Raw genomic sequence first — 19,247 nt, 5'->3', positions numbered from 1 at the left:
ATATAGAATACAAATGAAAAATTATACAATACAAATGATTTTTTTACAATACAAATGGAAAATATAGAATACAAATAAACATTATACAATCCAAATGGAAAATTATACAATTCAATTGGAAAATTATAAAATCCAAACGGAAAATTATAGAATACAAATAAAAATTATACAAATGTAAAATTATACAATACAAATGAAAAAAAATTTACAAATAAAAGTTATACAATACAAATGGAAAAGATCGAATATTGCAACGTTTGACATGCCATAATTTCAAACAGGAAGTGCAGGACTGTCTAAACATTATCTATATCACTTAATTGTTGCGTTTTTTTCTCCAAAGACGTCTGTCGCTGATCAACCATACACAGTTACTGTTTCACGCATGCGTATGCCTTGTTGAAAATACATCCATGAGTAATCATATTGTCTGCTAATTGTGTGCACGGATGCAAAAATAGAACTTTACGATTCGTTTAGACCCTTAAAAGCGCTTTCATTTTGGGGGGGGGGGGGGGGCACAACCTACCAGAAATGATTGACAAAGGAAAAAAAACCCTCATCAAACAGGCCTGTAGGAAGCAATTTCAGTTGGGGGCACTATCAACCACCAACAATTCCTTGACAAGCAAAAAAAAAGTCGTCAGATGTTATTATTGAGGGGATATATGCATATAGTAGCTATGTTTTCTATAGTATTCTATATATCGGCAAAATTATGGGGGGGGGGGGTTACGCCCCCCGTGCCCCGGATCCTACGGCCATGTCAAACGTTTTTGAGTGGTTACAAGCGTTAATTAGTGTTCTTTATTGAATACTATATACAGGCAAAAATACTGAGGGGACGCAACTGTAAATAAGCTTCGTTTTCTATATAAAGTATATACATATGTACTGCCCCCATCCTCCGGTTCCTATAGTCTTGTTCTATCTTCATACACTAGGAGCTAAAGTCTCACCGTCATATTACCTTAAGGTATACTTTAATAAACAAAATGCATAAAAGTTACAAGCTCAGTAATATACACGAAATTAATCTTTCTTTTTTTCAATCATTCTTCTGATTTAAAGTGTCTGGGAAGTATGTAACAATGCTAGTTTTAAAATACGTAGAATTGTATAATAAAAACATTCCGTAAGTTTTACAGTCAGATTCGCAACGATAACGGAGATATTCCGGGTTAAAGTAGGCGGTTCTCGCACCTGTCTAAAACCAATCAACGCTACTTCCGGTTTTACCATAAATAGCGAAAAACCCCGCATGACGTCACATCACATCAAGTTCAAAATGGCGAGTACAAACAACAACAGCGAAGCCTCCGATTCTGCGTCCGATATCGACCTACATATGTCGTTTGAGGCCTCATCCTTCGAAGAAACACAAGAAGAACATTTCCAGAATGTAGCCCCTTATCGATTTGAACCTGAGGCGAGTGATTCTAGTGAATCTGATGGCTCAAGTGAGGACGATGTCGACAACCCACAGCGGCTCGGCAATACGGACTGGTATGACTTTCACGTTAAAACTCTCTGGTATAATACAAAGAAAAATATATATTTTATACTCATAGAATTTCGCATGGTCTGAACTAATAATAATTAATAAAAATATTACTATATAAGCCAAATGTTGCGAGAAATGAGGCCATGTAAATTACACCCATGCAACATGGCTGAATATTCGTTCGGGACGACCATTTGAATCTTATGGGCTAGCAGATTTAGATCTATTCTTGAAAATTGTCTCAATGAGAAGGAAATAATTAATCTGATCTTGAAAAGTGGTATATACACGCCCAAAGAGTTTACTACTTTTTTGTAGCTTGTCAACTTTTCTGGTCTCTATAGTCATGGAGTTTGGACATGTTTTTTTTTTCTGCGATGGCAGAAAATTAAGATGACAACTAAATTTGTCAGAACCTCTAACTCTGAGAATAAAATTTTGCCCCTTTACAGGCCCGTAGGAAGCAATTTCAGTTGGGGGGGGGGGGGCACAGCTGAACATTTTCAGTTGGGGGGGGGGGCACTATCAACTACCAAAATTCCTTGACAAGCAAAAAAAAAAAGGTCATCAGACGTTTTCATTGAGGGGGCACAAGCAACAAGCATATAGTAGCTATGTTTTCTATAGTAATCTAGATATCGGCAAAATTATTTGAGGGGGACAACCCCCCCCCCTTCCTACGGCCATGCTTTATACCTGATGATAAGTTGAAAACAAAAACTGTATTGCTCTATGCACATTACCTACATGTATGGGACTTCTGGAGTATTTTTTTTTTAAAGATTAAAGTTGATAAATAATCATTATGTCTAATGCATCTTCGTAAGCCAAGGGTTTTCGGTCTGCTTCGCGGGGAGAAAAGTGGACCGAAAACCCTTGGCTTGCGAAGATGTGTCTAATATAACTTCCATGTAATCATGTTTGAATATTGTAGGTGCACTTGTGGATTCTGTACTCCGAAACCCACACTCAGAGAAAGTATATGCTGCACTGAAATCACCAGGATTGATGAAAAGAGAACATCTTATCAGAAAGAATTGCCTTGCATTACAGAACACCCTGGATTCCAATCTGTTTGTCTCGACATCTACGTCTTGGAGACAGCCTATTATCAGTATCGTTCCCAGTATGGGGAATTGCAAAAGACCATTGAACAGTAAGACATTTTATTGAATTTTTACATATTTGTTCCAAAAATGAAATAAAGCATTTGAAGAAAATCACAAAGACTATCACAAGTAATAACAAGTGCATGATAACATGATTTTCTTTTATTCAATTAAGAAGAAACAGATATACAGCATATCGTCAGCTTGTTCGTTGGTGTTGGGGCTACTTGGGGAAGAGTGTTCGTGTCCCACTTCCCTCTTGTGCAGTTACAAAGATACACCATTCCTTCAGTTCTGAAGAGTATCAAGGATTCAGAGACCCTGAATGAGTAAGCCACTTCTATATTTTGGATTAACAAAAATTCACCATATTATCAACTTTTACTATCAATTTTACAAATTAAATAAATATAAAGTTTACACAGCATAAATCTTATAAATGAGAAATGGTTAAGCATAGGATACAGAAAACAACCTTGCCTAGTCACACATACAAGCAAAAAGCAGTTCAAAATAATTGACAAAACATAAGCCTCATGTACATATTACAATAAAATTTATAAAAGCATCAGCTACAAAAAAAATCTTGATTACATAGGTAATTTTTTTTGCACCCAGGAACGGGACGTGGACCCTGCTTTTTTTGTTCCCATTTTTTTTTTTTTTTTTTGCAATTTTATTTTTGTTTTCCTACATGCAAATTTACAAGTAAATGCTAACTATAACACTATTTATACAATTATTTACAAACAGACTATGACAAACTACAGCATGAGTATCCACAACTGATATTTACAGTTCTATGTATACAAGGGCTAGAATCTCCTACACAGATGTCTCCTTCCTCCCAAACCGAGACTGGAAATTAAACACTGCTTCCTCCTTTTCAGGGTGAAGAAAATCACTGCACAGAGGAGGTGGTTGCAACTGAGGCAAACAGAGCACAGGTGGAAAGGCGGGTGCTGGTGTCCGGGATGATACCTCAACATATCGTAGAGTCTCTGTCATCAAATCAGATGCATACCCTGAAATGCATAGACAATATTTAAAATTTGTAAAATATTGAGGACTCTATCTCTGTTGATAAATACAAGTATCATTCTCGTGTTTTGCTTGGTATTGAATAAAATTAAATTCAACATATTTTGTTATTTATATATACATTTTTTTTTTTGGTTGTTCAATTTTTAAACGAGGAGGGACTTTTACAATTTTTTTTTTTTTAAGGTGCGTTAATAAAAGCATCTTACCAAACGTTGAATCTACAGTCTTCATGCGAACACTATATTCGCCATGCTTGAACTTGGGAAAGCTGATCTTGTACTGCAGGTTTCCCTCCTTTGTAACTGCCTGCATTCTTGAAGAGTTCTCATTAAAATGGAGAGCAGCAACCATCAACCTACATAAAATTTTTAACCTTGTAGATTACAATAAATAAAATCTCCATCTGCTTTCTGTATTGTAGAAATTTAAATAAGAAATGATATAAAAAAATATCCAATATTACTGTGTAAGCATACCTGCAGTACATGCCATGATAAGAGAAGGAAACCATCTTGGGGGCAAAGTGATTGATAGTGCTATGGAAAGCCTCAATCTGGGATGTTTGGTGCAGTGGGGACAGCTTGGGTATATCTTTCTTCATCTGATTGGACAGGATAATATCGCAAATCTTCTCACTGGCTTTCGTTCCTTTATGAAAACAAAATGTATACTTATTGTACAGGATTTTTCCCTTTAACAAGGCAGTTATGAAATTTGCCAATAAAGAAAGTAATAATTATTTATCAATTCTAAAATAAGGTTTTACCTGGTTTTATCCACTTCTTTTTCTGCTCATCACCCTCTAACGTGTCATGGGCACAAGATGGGAAGAGGTCATTGTGGCCCTCATGAATATTGTGGATATGGTTTTCCACAGACTCCCACTTTGCCCACATGAAGTCCCCATTCCCATCAGGTGTTGAAGCTGCCACCCAGTACAAGTGGTTGGTCAAGCTCTTGATCCATTTGGCAAGATTCTCACACTCCTTCTGTTTGGATGCAGCTAGGATCTTTTTCTTTAGACCTGAAAATATTTTGGAAGCCATGTTTACAGAGTAAAATTAATATGTCCCATCTTAAGATGGGCATATAAAAATCATAATTTAACTGCTTCATTTCATCTTTTACATTCATAACTTTTTAAATCATACATGTTAATAATAACTTTGGAGATAACTCAGTAGAAGTCATTATAAAAGTTAAACATCAGCTAATGTTGATTCTGTACAAAGATGTCTTTAAATACATACAATTCAAATACTGGTAAAGAAAGAAAAGAAAAAGAATACCTTTTGCCACATGCCAAACATCATAATAGTGTGTCGTCTCCGTCAAGTTCTCCCTGATCCACTTTTGTATCTGGACATGGCGGTCAGTCACTATCGTACCAATCTCCAAATCTTGGTCTTTCATCCAGGCAATAGTCCGCTCTAATCCCTTCTTCTCCATTCCCAAGCTGTTTTTTACTTCATTGCTCTACAAAATTTAATCAGATTTCATTAACTTCACAAAACTTCAACCAAACACCTAAAGTTAGTACACATTTTTTCCCCTCATTAGATCCTTTTTAGCATTTTATTTTCATGTATACTTTGTTGAATCTTTTCAGCAGTGTTTGAGTGATAGTTTTATTTAAAATAATGATAAAATAATATTTTTTTTTTTAAAACAGTTCATCTTTAATTTAAATAAAAAGTGCAGATATTTATCGAAATAACTTGTTTACCTGAACCAGCTGGATATCAATGACAATTCCTTCCTCAAGGTCAATGGTGCTGTACGAGCCAAACTTTGCACAGTGACCAGGGGAGTCAGCTCGCCCATCTCCACCAATAACCAGAGGATCTCCTCTTTCCAAAGCTCGACTTGCATACTCCTGCTGGTGCTTGTCCCACACACGAGCAATTACAGGAAACAAAATGGCTGACTGGTGGGAATTGAATGTTCTTCTGGTAATGGTTGCAACCCCCATGCAGTTCAGCACACGAAGAACTTTGGACACAAGGGCACCAGAAAACAGTATGGCGGCAGATAACCCAATGTTCCCAACAGGAATATTCCCAATGAATGGCTGACTGCTCCACTGCCAGGTAAACCCACAGAACTCACACTCCACAGCAATCTTCACCATTGTTCCAAGCACCTGCTGTACACTTGCTGCTGTATACTTGTGGCACCTCCTGCAGTTACTGAACAGCTCAAGCAGCTTGGTTTCGGAGATGATAAACTTCCTGTCTTCCAAGGGGTTGCAGGGTGCTTCAGTGCTACAATTTTTAAAAGATTAAATTAATTACAGGGAAATAAAAATTGCCAAAAGAATTGAGGCTAACATATTCATTTTCTCTTCATAGTAAACTTTTTGAAGCAATTCTTAGGTAACTGATCAATGACCATAGCCTAATCACTTACTTGATATCCTGTACATGAGAATCATCTGAACTAGTGCCAGAAGGTTCATACAATGAGGCAGTCTCATTCTCCGTCTGGATAGACTCTTCACCACTAGAGGAATCAGGAACAGGAACAGGTGCTGGAGGTGGACGTGGAGCAGGCAAATCATCTCGTACATCAACCTGAATACCAATGCTTCGAACTCTGGGTTGTAGGTCAACTTGTAATCCTAACAAATTACATATAAACATTATATGTCATTGTGAGAAAACAAGATTTTTCTCTTAAAATTTATATTTAGGAGGAAGAACAATGATCTAATTAGTCTTATGCATATGAACTTGCAATTTTTTAAAATTGAATACTACACACAAATTAGGTACTGATAAGTTAAATGTTTTCCTCTCTTTTCAAAATTTAAAAAGAAATGGTGAAAGGGGGTATATAAACGATACTACATAATATAATTCAGTTATAATAATCATCAATGAGTAAATATGTAATAATCCCTGAATGTATGTCTTTCAATACCAGCTTAGGGGTCATAGTCCATAAATGTACATGTTCTAATATAATAAATGTTTTTTAAAAAAAAGCCAAACTAGCCATGGGGAATCAGATTGAGAGTACCAGGTATATTGCAGTAATAATCAAAGAATAAAGAATGACAATTACAACATATTATTATCTTATGTTGCAACAAGTTACTTCGAATAAGTACCTTTTTCCTTATTCCTTGCAGCAACTTGAATCTTTACGCTACGTTTTCGTGTTGATTCTGTCTGACATGCCATAGACACACTTTTCTCCTCCTAAAATGAACAGAAAAAAGATTAATAAGTAATCCGTAGAAGTATAATTGTGGCCTGCATACTTTACAGCAATATTTTTATCTCTTTTCTTTAATAATACTCGTATGAATAGTACAATTTTTTCTTCCTTTCACTAAATTTAGAACAAGTGCAAGTTTCTGTTTTATTTCATAATAGTTTACTCATACACATATGGACTTATTTGCATAGAGTCTAGTATTGTGGACATGTTAAGCAGGAAATTTAGATTTGGTTATTATTTATTTAGGGTCAAGTAATTTAAATTCAGAAGAACACAGCGATGAAGAATGTAATAACCATCTCTTTTAATCTTATATCTGAACTGAATAAATCTTCATGATATTGTGAATAATGCACAAGATGCATGATAACATCATTTATATTTAACAAAATAATCATTGAACTTTTTCTTAAACGAGGCAAGCTGACAAATTTATACTACATTTTTTATTTCGTATATTTTTGTTGACCTAATCAATCTGTGCAGAGTTATCTTAATTATGCCCAAACAAAAGTCATAGGAGATGTCAATTTAAATAAACATATCTCTTACTACACATCGGATCCTCACCAATCTATCCTTGTTTAATACGCAATACAGTAATAACCAACTTATCAGTTGTAAAAATCATTCTTACATTCATGGTCCTCATGGGACTTAGAACCGAAAGTTGAATAGCAAGTTGAATACCGATCCCAATCGGAATCAAGATGAAGAATTTAACAGAAAAGAAATTGAGACAGAATTAGATGAGAATCTATGATTTTTTTTTTTTTAAATAATGGCCTAAAAAAAGATAAATAAAAGATGCATCAGCATGTGGAATAAGAAGAGAAAATTTAATAAAATCATTCTTTCTTTTCAGTTGGTTTAGTACTACATATATTGTGTAAACATAATTATATAAAGCTAAGGTGCAAGGAATGTAACAATTTACACATTTCTCTCTATTTTTTTTTTGGTTCTTAAATATGTTATATCATACCGAAACAGGTGTGGGAAAGGGAACAGGCGTTGTTTGGATCCCAACACATTCATCCTGGTCTTGTGACTCTTCCTGTATTTCTTCAACCTCTGTGTTGTCATGAAGCAGCTCTGCCAATACCTGCGATAAAATAATGAACAAATTTTAACACAAACAAATAATATAAATTTGAATAAGTTTAAGATATTTCAGTGAATACCCAGTGTAATTTACTTTCTGTTTAACAAACAAAGAACATGAAAGCATTTTTAGTGCAGATGAGGTCTTTTTTCTTATTCCGAATTTTCTCACCAAAAGTCTACAAATTTCTGAAGTTAATATTTTTTTATTATCGAATCACCACCATTTATAGATTAAAACAAAATAGAATAGAACAAAAAAAAACTAACCCTATTCCTCTCACGCTTTGCATGGGCTCCTCGTACTGGAGTAGGGGTGTTTACATGGGGAGACTCCAGGAACGCATCGTTCAGTTGGTCTCTTTTCCGCTTGGGATATATGCTTGGTATGGACCCCTGGCGTAGACGCTTCTTCGCTGGGATCCCAAAGTCCTTCATGAGCGAGAAATGTACCTCATAGCAATCCTCGTTGAAATGGTCACTGCAGATAACGGTGTATTTCGAAGGACCAGACCAGTCTGCCCTCGTCAGCTTCACAAAACGACACCAGGCCGCTCGCAGTCGCTCATCTTTGGGGAAAACATGAACCGACACGCCATCTGACTGTCTTTTGCTGCATCCCGCTACAGCACACATGCGTCCGACACTTTTGCTGGCCATTATTCGCCGGAAAACACGCACAGGTCAATAGAAGACTTTCTAAAAATGGCGCAAACTGATGTGTTGTGACGTCACTTCCGTTTTAGCTAGGAATAGCCTCGTTTTCGGTATCGTAAAGGTGTATATTTTTAAAATTTTCAGTTTTTTGGCGATATCTCCTTTATAAAATCGACTTTGTTGGAAAAACTTGCTTTTCTAGATATTTTAATACTTAAACAAAATATATAATACCGCTTTATCATCTACTTCCCAGACACTTTAAGATTAATGAAGCTAGAGGTTCCAGCGTTGGCTATTCCACTGCTATGAGTGTCGACAACCAGGAAAAACAAGTATCTAGCAGCATAAATATTGGTGCGGATATTGGATCTTTTGTGGATTGTACCAACAGTGAAGTTGGTGGAATTCCCCTATCTGAAGAGCTTCGATGTGCAATTTCTAATATAGAGGACCTGGACGACGTATGTTACTATTTTGTTTTTGTTTTATTTGTGCCTCTATTTTTTTTAAACACATAAGCCCCCTCCCCCTCAATCATTACAAATCAAGATCAATATCGCTATAACAGACAAGCTTTTTTAATTATGAAAACGTAAGCAAGAGACGGACCAAAACTTCATACATGCCACCACATGCGTGCATCAACAAGTATGAACTTTATCAGGCATGTCTACAACGACATTGAATTTATTGATTAATCTTGATATTCCAAATGAATTAAAGATTCTAAAGAAAAATGTGTTTCTTTGATTGTAGTCTTCTCATGAATTACTTTTTTTAATAAAAAGATCCGGAACTTACTACATGTACTCTATTACATTGACAAAAATTTGAAGATGTAATTAACGTTTGGTCGCGTCCCGAATGGCCTAGTAAGTTCGTTCAAATTTTGTTTTGTTGGTTTTTATTCCCCGCTTTCACTGAAAGTGGGCGATATTAATTTGGGTCGATCTCTGTCTGTCATACTGTCTGTGTGTAACACTTTCGTTTCCAAACAATATCTCGAGAAGCTTGATAGCTTTTGCCTTGAAATTTTATACCCAAACTCCCTATGGCTCACAAAAGACTTCTTTCTGTGTATAAAACTTTCGTTTCCAGGCAATTACTTAAAAAGTTTTGAGCCTTTGCAACTTCTAATGATTTTGAGGTCAAAAGGTCAAGGTCAGAAATTCCTACATTGCAAATAACATTTTCCAGATGATATATCTAACTTTCGTTAGCTCTTCAATAAATTCTAATATCATAACTCCCTATGGCATGAAGAAGACCCTTATTGATTTTTAGGTCAAAAGGTCAAGGTCATAAATTCATACATTCTGTCAGTGTGTAACACTTTCGTTTCCGGGCAATGTCTTATCTTAAAAAGCTTTTGAGCTTTTTCCTATGAAATTTTATATCACAACTTCCAATGCCTTCGGAAAGAACTTTAAGGTCAAAGGGTCGAAGATTAAGGTAATAAATTTATACATTGCAAATAACAGGTTTAAGATATTAACTTTAGTTCTCTTTGAGCTTTTTCAATGAAGTAATATATCGTAACTCCTAGTGACGTCAAAAAGACTCCTATTTATTTTAAAATCAAAAGGTCAAGGTCAGAAATTCATAAAATACAAAAAAATGTTTTGGGGATGATAACTTAGTTTTCCTTGTCAGAGCTTTTTCTATGACATTTTATATCATAACGTCCATGACTTCAAGCAGACCCCTTTTTATTTTTTAGGCCAAACGTTCAAAAATCACATGTTGCATAAAACAGATTCCCGGTGATAAATCTAGTTATTTTTGAGATTTTGCAATGAAACTTTGTACTTTTAGACAATATGACATAAAAAGACTCCTATTGATCTTGAGGTCAAAAGGTCAAAGACTGAGGTCAGAAATTTATATATTGCATACATGCTTTTCATGTGATAATTTTAGTGCTCTGTAAGTTTTTGTAATGAAACTAAAGGTCATGAATTTCTTGAATCTAAAAAAAAAAAGGATCCCTTTGTCAATTTTTAAGGTCAAAAGCTGCAAGTCCAAGGTTGATCTTTTATTTCTTTCTCCATCTGCATATTTTTTTTTCAGTTCTTCCATTGAAGAATTCATTTCTTCAATTCTCGTCTTCTTTTTTCCTTTAGCGGGGGACACAAAGTACATGTATATGAATTAGCTTGTTCTATGTAAGAGCTTCTTTTTTTTTAGGTAGATAGCCTCGTAGGTAACATGATGAACTATGTACAAGTTGACACTTCTCATGACGAAGACCTAGAATCTGTGGTAGAGCAGACAGGTATTTTGTCGGTAGGTATACCGCAATAAAGAGCTACCACATTGTAATTAGCTATGGTTGACTTGATAAGGACGGCGAAGTACGGACAAATGTCAGTATTGATGAAGGCTTATTCCCAGAACGGCTACTTTGCAAGTTTAAAAAGTGAAAAATTCTCTTGTTTGAGGAAGTTTATTATTTTTTTTTTTTAACAAGACTTTTAGGGAAATTCGAACAATGGCCGTCAATTTATTTAACCATTGTGTGGTATTGATTTATTTATATTTTCTAATTAATTCTTTTACATAAAATGTAGAATGTTACTAACAAATCTTGCACTTTAAAGAATAAACCTCAACCCATTGTAGTCCAAAGATAATTTGTTACGATTGTTATTGGTGTTTTTATTAGGTCACCTGAGTCACTCAGGTGACCTATTGCTATCCGTTTTCGCGATGTGCTTTATCATTTAAACATTTTTAGCTTCTTCTCTGAAACCGCTTAACCAATTTCAACCGAATTTGGCATATAGCATCTATGGGTAAAGGGAAACAAAAATTGTGAATTTCATGGTTCCTGCCCCCCTGGGGCCATAGGGTTGGGGCTAAAACCACCAAAATTAATGCAATCTTTAAAATTCTTCTTCTTTACTCCTGAACATCAAGAAGTCAAACTGTTGGCATAATTGTAATAAGCATTGAGCCCTCTACCAAAATTGTGAAATTCATGGCCCCATGGTCAGGGGTTCTTGTGCTAGGGTGGGGCTATATAGATCATATAGTGAAAGTGCATTATTTCTTTGAAAATCTTCTTCTCTGCTTCTGGGTATTAAATAAAGTAACTAAGTACATAGTTATGATGATCAAGAGTGCCTCTTACAAAATTGTGAATTTCATGGCCCCTGGGTCAGGGTTTCTGGTGTTCGGTTGGGGCTCTATTGACTATATAGTGAAATTGCATTAATTCTTTGAAAATCTACCTCTCTGCTCCTGGATATTTAATAAAGTAACTAAGTACATAGTCATGTTAAGCAAGACTGCCTATTCCAAAATTATGAATTTCATGACCCCAGGGTCAGGGGTTCTGGTGTTCAGGTGGGGCTCTATTGATTATATAGTGAAAATGCATTAATTCTTTGAAAATCCTCTTCTCTGCTCCCGGGTATTAAAGGAAATAACTAAGTGCATAGTTATGATGAGCAAGAGTGCCTCTTCCAAAATTGTGAATTTCATGTCCCCTGGGCCAGGGGTTCTGGTGATAGAGTGCAGCTCTATTGATTATACATGTATAGTGAAAATACATTAATTCATTGAAAATCTTCTCTGCTCCTGGGTATTAGATAAACAAAGAACATAGTTATGGTGAGCATGACTGCCTTTTCAGAAATTGTGAATTTTATGTCCCCTGGGTCGGGGTTCAGGTGTTAGGGCGGGGCTCTATTGATTATATAGTAAAATTGCATTAATTCTTTGGAAATCTTCTCTGCTCCTGGGTTTTAAATAAACTAATTAGTGCGTAGTTATGATGAGCATGTTTGCCTCTTCCAAAATTGTGAATTTCATGGCCCTTGTGTCAGGGGTTCTGGTGTTAGGATGGGGCTCTATTGATATATATAATAAAAATATATTAATTCTTCGAAAATCTTCTCTCTCCTGGATATTAAATAAACTAAGTATATAGTTATGATGAGCATGGCTGTCTCCTCAAAAATTGTGAATTTCATGGCCCCAGGGTCAAGGGTTCTGGTGTTAGGGCAATGCTCTATTGATTATATAGTGAAAATGCATAAATTCTTTCAAAATCTTCTTCTCTGCTCTTGGGTATTATTCAAACAAAGGAAGTACATGGTTATGATGAGGAAGAATGCCTCTTCCAAAATTGTGAAATTCATGGCCCCTGGGTCAGGGGTTCTGGTGAAGGGGGGTGGGGGGGGCTCTATTGATTATACAGTGAAAATGCATAATTTCTTTCAAAATATTTTTTCTGCTACTGGTTATAACGCAAAGAAACAAGTGTATAGTTATGATGAGCAAGGGTGCTTCTTCCAGAATTGTGAGTTCATGGCCCCTGGGTCAGATGTTCTGGTGTAAGGGTGGGACTTTATTTATTTATTAATATAGTGAAAATGAATTTCTTTGAAAATCTTCTATGCTTCTGGGCATATTGGAGGCAAACAGAGTAAAAGTTTTAATATGCAAAGGTACTTTTACCAGAATTTTGAACACCTGGACCATTTAGTCAAGTGTTCTCGTCCTGGCCAGGGCTCTATTAACTTGTATTCTGCTGAGCAAAGTTATTCCCCTTTGCCATTCACCTTTGATAATTAATCGCTGTAAACAATGTATTTGAAAGGTTAATAGAATACGAGAATTATGCAAGAATATTCATCGTGTAATACAAGAAGTACTTTGATAGTTTTAATGATCAGGTAGACTTGGAAATAATAGATGAATAAAAATGAGACAAAAATACCTTATCTTTTCAAATGTTCTTCAAGGGCCAAGAGAGGCCAATGTGAGAAGTAATAATATGGGGTTAAAAAATAGACATTTTGTTAATAGTCTGTATGGTACATGTAATAGTGATAAATGGGGGACAGATAGAATACTAGACCAATTATTTTGTTGATACTAATCATACTATTTTTCTTGCTTTTGGGCAAAAAAGCTTCATTTATCAGTTTATGGGTCCTCTAAATTGTTGTATTGTACTCAGGTGACCGTTAAGGCCCTTGGGCCTCTTGTTTTAATGTATCCATAAAATATGTGATAAAAGAATACTTCATAATTTTATTTAACTGAATTCCCGCTGTCAGTGTTTATTAGTCTCCTCTTAATTATTTTATCTTAATTTGGGGGAGGACGATCAAAATCTTTCCAACGACTACAAATTGATAATCTGTGTAACTGTGTCAATCCGAAACGACCAATCAATCGGTACACATGTACCGATGAAAAGCTTGATATGTGGTCAGGCAATTGTTGTCCAAACATCCAGTCTCAAAACATTTGTGTAACTGTGTCAATCCGAAACGACCAATCAAGCGGTACACATGTACCGATGAAAAAGCTTGATATGTGGTCAGGCAATTGTTGTCCAAACATCCAATCTCAAAACATCAGCACATGGGGCTAGCCTGTCAATCAAATCAGTTTTGTTTTTATTATGATTGATTAGCGGTTATTTATCGATCTTCACTTCGTTGTTTTTTACATTCTTATATCTGTTTTACTGATATAAGAAAACTGATAGCACGACTATGTGCTCCATTTCCGTTTTGCTTTTGTAATCAATAAAAAAAATTAAACAGAAATTTCATCATAAGAAATTACTTTGATATTAAATAAACTTGATGAATATATATATTTTTAAAAATAATTCTAAGGTGAACGTTGTTTCATACATGTATGTGGAACATCAACTATATATATATATATATATATATATATATATATATATATATATATATATATATATCCCATGTTTACCCCTTTATCCCGTGGATATGACTCATTGGATAAATTTTTCATAATCCACAGTTAAGTGCAGTTGTGACGTCACAATGGTTTTTGCGTTAGCGTGATGAAGTAAAATAAAGTGGAGTCCTATATAAAACAGTGTAAAACATTGGTTGTGAAGTATTAAACAAGGGATAAAAAGAATCTCCCATGATTTGTAGTTGGATATGACTTTTATCCAACTCGTTGTGTGTTTTTATCCCCTCGCCAAGGCTCGGGGATAAAAAACACACAACTCGTTGGATAAAAATCATATCCAACTACAAATCATGGGAGATCCTATATATATATATATATATATATATATATATATATATATATATATATATATATATATATATATATATATATATATAAGGGTGTGTGTGTGTGTGATATTTTATCCAATCATACATATTCATATTGACATTGATTGAATTTAATAGAATGCCTCCAGCATTGATAATCATCACACGTCTGACCAAAACAAAGAAATTGAAAATTCTTCACAAGGAAATAGAACCAGAATTTTCAGTACAATCAAAGAAGAAGAAAATTGGAGGAAAGATCGAAAAAAGAAGGACAATCATAATATAAGTAAGAAAAATGGAAAATAAAAGCAAAAGATTAAGAAAATGATAAAATATTTCAAAAGCAAGAAGCATATTAAACAATATGTATGAAATGGAAGTATAAATAGATTCTTCACTATCGTTTATAAGCAGAATGTAATTGTAGGGTACTTATCATCTTTCGGTAGTTAAGCTAAAATTTAGAGGATGTAATTCTTTAAAAGCAACAGAAAAGAACTGAAGCTCGATCTATAACTCAATAAAAATAAATCAGACAACAAATTCATACTATTTGCTGCAAACGTAGCCAGAAAATGTTAATTTTTATATATTTTTAAAATAGAATATTTGTACAATTTCCGTCTTCATTCTTTAAAAATACATGTTTGGGGACTCAACACGGCACTTTTCATCCGAATGCAGTAGTGCTGTCAAATAAATGCTGTAGTCAGGAAATCTGTAAATGTCAGGTTACTTGTCAAACCAACATGCGCCAGTTTAATATAGACATGTATTACGTGACCAATTCCATAAATAAGATAAAAGGAAACCGTAAATCACTCCAAGCTTCTATCAGTAGTGTCTTAACAGTCATAATAACATAACGTTTTGCCGGCTATAAAATTCAAATCCAAGTCTTCAAATGCTGGACATCAAATCAATTAAGCCAAGGGGAATTCACATTTCTAATATCTCAAACAAAGTTTATTTCAAAATCTAAGTATACTATTTTTGAAATTGATTGCAGACTATGCTATGCAACATCTTGTGTTATTTCCGTTTAACTATATTCCAACACCATTCAAATATCTTATTGCAGTTGAAAGACGGCGCCGTTATAATATCAATGACAGAATTAAGGAATTGGCCACTCTACTTCCATCAAGCGTGCCTCAGTAAGATTTTTTTTAATATGTAGAATTCTAAGACGTTTGTTAGACAGTGTTTTCTTATTCTTGACCTTTTCATGATGTTAAAATTTGTGATATAATTTTTGCATTTCAGGCCTAAATTCGACTCCATGAATTACAATAAATGACTTTCTAGGAGTTTTTCTCCCGTGTGTTGGTATTTAGCTATACTTTGTATTCGAAATGTTGCAGGTTTTAATTATCCTCAGTTACGTTAGTCACTAAGTCAATGTGTAAACCTTGGTTGTGCATATTAAAAATAGAACAACACAGGTTGTAGAGTTCAGCGCAGGTTGTATTATATATACAAATAAATAATGGTATAAATAAATCAGTATATGACTCTGTCTATCTGTCCCTGCAAAATCAATGAACAAAACCTTAGAGTGATTTTTTGTAGTAAAAAAAAATACTTTATTATATACTAGCGACATTATTGTCACGATAGTGAATGAATGAAATTAAGAATGTATCTATTTACAGTGATCTAAAGCAGAACAAAGGATCCATTTTGAAAGCATCAGTAGAATATATGAAGGAACTTATGAAAGACAAACAGGCTTTAGAAAAGTTGGAGGAAAACCAAAAGGCCATGGATTTAAAATATCAAAAGCTGCTCGTCAGAATTTTCGTAAGAAGCCATTAATTCTTTACGTGATTAAAGAATAAAAAAACTCGTACAACTAAAAGCACATGACAAGAAATGCATTCAAGGTAGAGACAGGCCCGTAGAACGCGGGGGGGGGGGGGGAGGGGGGCACTTTTTTCTGAGCATATAGTTTTTTGCTATTGTAAATTTTCCTTTAGATGCTGGTTATTCCCCCACTTTTTGATGTTGTAAGGTCGAGCACTGGCAATTTCCAGGATTTAGACAGTAAATTACCAGTTTTTGCCTGTCAGATAATTTTGGGAAGTTGCCCCCCGCCCCCTTTTTGCTTGTCAGATTTTTTTGTGAAGTTGCCCCCCCCCCCCCCCCCCCAACTTTTGAAACCGTTGCATAGGGCCTGAGAGAAAGTATACTTAAAACTGAATACCTTAAAAGATTCGATCACCAGTGAAGCATATACTATTCGCAGTATTCCCATTCAGAAAGTTTATAGTTTCTTAAATGACTCATTAGGCAATGAGTATAAATAAGATACAATGTATACTTATTTATTTTACTGTATTAATAAAAGTTGTACACGTAAAAAATATAAGAATTTTAATATATAGGTAAATTTTATTTTAGCAACTGGAATTAAAGTTGAAATTATATGGCCTATCGGAGGATTTGGAGCATTCCAGGATCAAAAAGAAAAAGAAGCCACAGAAGCGTATATCCGAAATAAATGCTATGGTAGATGATCTTGTCAAACAAGGCATGCCAGAAGTGCTCGAGCAAACGCCAAACATTTCAACACCTCCTTGCAAGAAAACCAAAAACGATATTTGGCTGAGCAATGACGAACAAAAGCTCCTTCCATCAGTAAAGATAGGTTTACGCCAACATCTCAACAAGAAAATGTCTGAAGGAGGACATGGCTGTCAACAAAATAATGACAGTATGTTTTACGTTGAATCGACTAATCATGTTCAGCATTCAAAGAAGCAGAAAAAAGAACAAATCTCCACTCCATCTCATTCAATTGACAGAAGCACAGGAGGAGCAAATGAATATCATGACTCCATTTCATTTGAGTATACACTACAGAAGAACAATGTCGTCAATTCAGGTAGAAACGAAGAGGAGGAAATCTTGGAATTGTCAACGGAACAATGCAGCATTTTGCTTGATCTGTTTGAAAACAACCCGAGCGGAAAAGAACCTGAACTAGATGCAAATTGTTTGCCTAATCCAGACAATGCTTCTGCTAGGGAAGAGTGTCTGTCGCCCTTAACTTCAACCTGCAACATGTTGGAAAGTTTGCTGAGAAAGCAAGATATGAAACCAGAATGTAGCTCAAAATCGAGTGGCCTGGAGGATTCTACTGAGAGCATGACGGGGTTACGTTAGAAAATAAATAAAATGGAACATATAGAATTAGTTAACTGATTTCATTAGAGTACTGAAAGTTATATTTTTTGCCATTTCGTTTGAAAGTTTATTCGCATGATGTACAAACCAAAGAAATATAGTATAATAATCACTGCCGTGTTTCACTGGTGTTTGATCAGACAAACTTATTAATTAACTGTGTTCTTTAAATGGGGTATTTGAAAATGTCCTACGAAAAAAAAAAGTTTACAGTTTGCAACATAGCCCACGCCTTTCTCACTGTAACAATTAACCTTGTATCATATGTGTTAGGTATTGACCATTTGTCATATTCATATTCAAAACATAATGAGGCCAATAGAATTCTCAAACTTCTATTTTTTAATTAAATCCAGGCACCAATACTTAATTTGACATTTTATGACCGAAGAAAAAAAATTCAAAATTAATCATTTCATTATTGTTTTTGTTTTGAATTGCATGATTTATTGTTGTGTTCTGTTGAACCATTTTTTTGTATTACAATTTAAACCCTGCCGACTAGAGAAGGGAAACCGAAGTTGATTAAAATAATGTGATTTTAGCTCTTCTGGTCAGACACCAGAAGAGCTAATGCGAGTGTAAGGTGTCCTTCGTCCGTCCGTCTACCCTTAAACAATTTTTCAAAACGCTACTAATCCTGCGTCCAGTTTTGGTAAATCTACACGTAGATGCACAATTACACTATAGTAAGATACTTAATCCGGTTTATCGTTTTTGATTTCGACAAACGGTGTTGCCGTGGTTACTATAAATAATTTTTTTGTGAAATTCTTTCAAAACAATAGTCTTTCTACAGTTTTGGTTCCATTTCGTAGGACTTAGTACAACAGTAAACTATACTAAAATGCGTAATTCTTTTTATCGGTTTTTGATTTCATCAAACAGTGTTGTCAAGGTTATTCGTCGCCGCAAATCACGACGATATTGTAAGATCATCTCTGGTTCTGGCCGTGGCTGAATGCGGAAAGAATATTTCTTAGCTCTTTAAAAAAATTGACCAATGCGAGTAAAGCATACATGAAAATAACCTTTGAACAGTTGAAGCGACCTTTCAATATCCAATCGCAGTTAATAACATTTACTGCATATATTGTTGATTTAGAGGATATATAGTATATTACATGTGTATCGGTTTTTGAATCCAACAAATAGTAGTGTTATGGTCAGGCCTAAAATAAAAAAAATGTTTGTTTGCAGTTGCATAACAACACACCCAAAATGCACCCGACTCTAACTTTTTTCAGCCATTTTTTTTTATTTGGTAAATTTCAAGATTCCAGGATATTGAAACTGTTTCATTTTCTATTTTTAAGCGGTTAGCGTATACGCAAATCGCTTTATGTCATG

General features: G+C 34.8%; 3 protein-coding genes across 3 annotated transcripts; 2 read left to right on the top strand and 1 right to left on the bottom strand.

Moving 5' to 3' along the window:
• The first annotated feature begins 1,128 nt into the window (after positions 1–1,128).
• LOC133189887 (uncharacterized) lies at positions 1,129–3,752 on the top strand. Its single transcript, XM_061325294.1, has 4 exons — positions 1,129–1,506; positions 2,439–2,660; positions 2,789–2,942; positions 3,504–3,752. The coding sequence occupies exons 1-3, from the start codon at positions 1,262–1,264 to the stop codon at positions 2,940–2,942; spliced, it is 621 nt and encodes a 206-aa protein (XP_061181278.1). The 5' UTR covers positions 1,129–1,261; the 3' UTR covers positions 3,504–3,752.
• On the bottom strand, positions 2,654–8,830 carry LOC133189883 (uncharacterized). The gene is made up of 10 exons (XM_061325289.1): positions 8,257–8,830; positions 7,868–7,987; positions 6,770–6,860; positions 6,067–6,277; positions 5,384–5,921; positions 4,947–5,133; positions 4,424–4,681; positions 4,134–4,305; positions 3,864–4,012; positions 2,654–3,638 (listed from the first exon to the last, which is right to left on the bottom strand). The coding sequence occupies exons 1-10, from the start codon at positions 8,644–8,646 to the stop codon at positions 3,439–3,441; spliced, it is 2,316 nt and encodes a 771-aa protein (XP_061181273.1). The 5' UTR covers positions 8,647–8,830; the 3' UTR covers positions 2,654–3,438.
• Positions 8,831–8,951: 121 nt separating this feature from the next.
• On the top strand, positions 8,952–17,876 carry LOC133189820 (uncharacterized). The gene is made up of 6 exons (XM_061325213.1): positions 8,952–9,107; positions 10,834–10,932; positions 14,844–14,994; positions 15,790–15,865; positions 16,364–16,511; positions 17,112–17,876. The coding sequence occupies exons 1-6, from the start codon at positions 8,952–8,954 to the stop codon at positions 17,874–17,876; spliced, it is 1,395 nt and encodes a 464-aa protein (XP_061181197.1).
• The last annotated feature ends 1,371 nt before the right edge of the window (positions 17,877–19,247 follow it).

This window comes from Saccostrea echinata, unplaced genomic scaffold (assembly GCF_033153115.1).
Source record: "Saccostrea echinata isolate AGI-Se365-2 ecotype Australia unplaced genomic scaffold, CSIRO_AGI_Sech_v1 ptg000020l, whole genome shotgun sequence".
Classification (NCBI taxonomy): Eukaryota; Metazoa; Mollusca; class Bivalvia; order Ostreida; family Ostreidae; genus Saccostrea; species Saccostrea echinata.
This window is presented reverse-complemented; position numbering and strand designations above follow the sequence as displayed.